Source organism: Rhincodon typus, unplaced genomic scaffold, assembly GCF_021869965.1.
Source record: "Rhincodon typus isolate 14 unplaced genomic scaffold, sRhiTyp1.1 hic_rhity00011063, whole genome shotgun sequence".
Lineage (NCBI taxonomy): Eukaryota > Metazoa > Chordata > Chondrichthyes > Orectolobiformes > Rhincodontidae > Rhincodon > Rhincodon typus.
In genome coordinates, this window is record NW_025976701.1 from 1 (window position 1) to 413 (window position 413).

Consider the following 413-nt stretch of genomic DNA (forward strand, 5'->3'; position numbering starts at 1 on the left):
CCCCCCGGACCTTCCGGGTCCCGTATGTCCGGCGGATACTCCACCCCGCGCCCACCCACTTCCGCTTCCGCTCCCGCTCCTCTTTGCGCGACCATGGCATCTCGGAGGGACGGTGCTGGCGGTGCCGCGGCATCTGCTGCGCTCGGCTCTCCCGTCAAACAGGTTCAGATCGACGGGCTGGTGAGTGGAGACACCCGGGGACCAGGCTCGGTACCGAACCCGCGCCGAAAGCTCAGGGGTGGTCGGTGCAGGGCCGCCAGGTGTCCGCCGATAAGTTCACGTCAGATGTTCTTCCGATGGTTTCCTTGCTCACCTCGTGAGGTTCTCAACACACACACACACACAGAAGGTTATCTGTGTGCGGCACAGCATCTCTGCTGGAGCCCTGATGGCCGAACACGTGTGTGAATCTG

The 413-nt window shown here is 63.7% G+C and overlaps 1 protein-coding gene across 1 annotated transcript in view; it reads left to right on the forward strand.

Moving 5' to 3' along the window:
• Positions 1 to 46: 46 nt before the first annotated feature.
• The window catches only part of LOC125482485 (eukaryotic translation initiation factor 3 subunit H-like), a gene marked incomplete at its 3' end in the record, with an annotated part of 6946 nt that continues 6579 nt past the window's right edge, over positions 47 to 413 (forward strand). The window contains exon 1 of the mRNA XM_048594567.1: positions 47 to 180. Coding sequence (XP_048450524.1) covers positions 94 to 180 — 87 coding nt within the window. The remainder of the gene's footprint in view (positions 181 to 413) is intronic.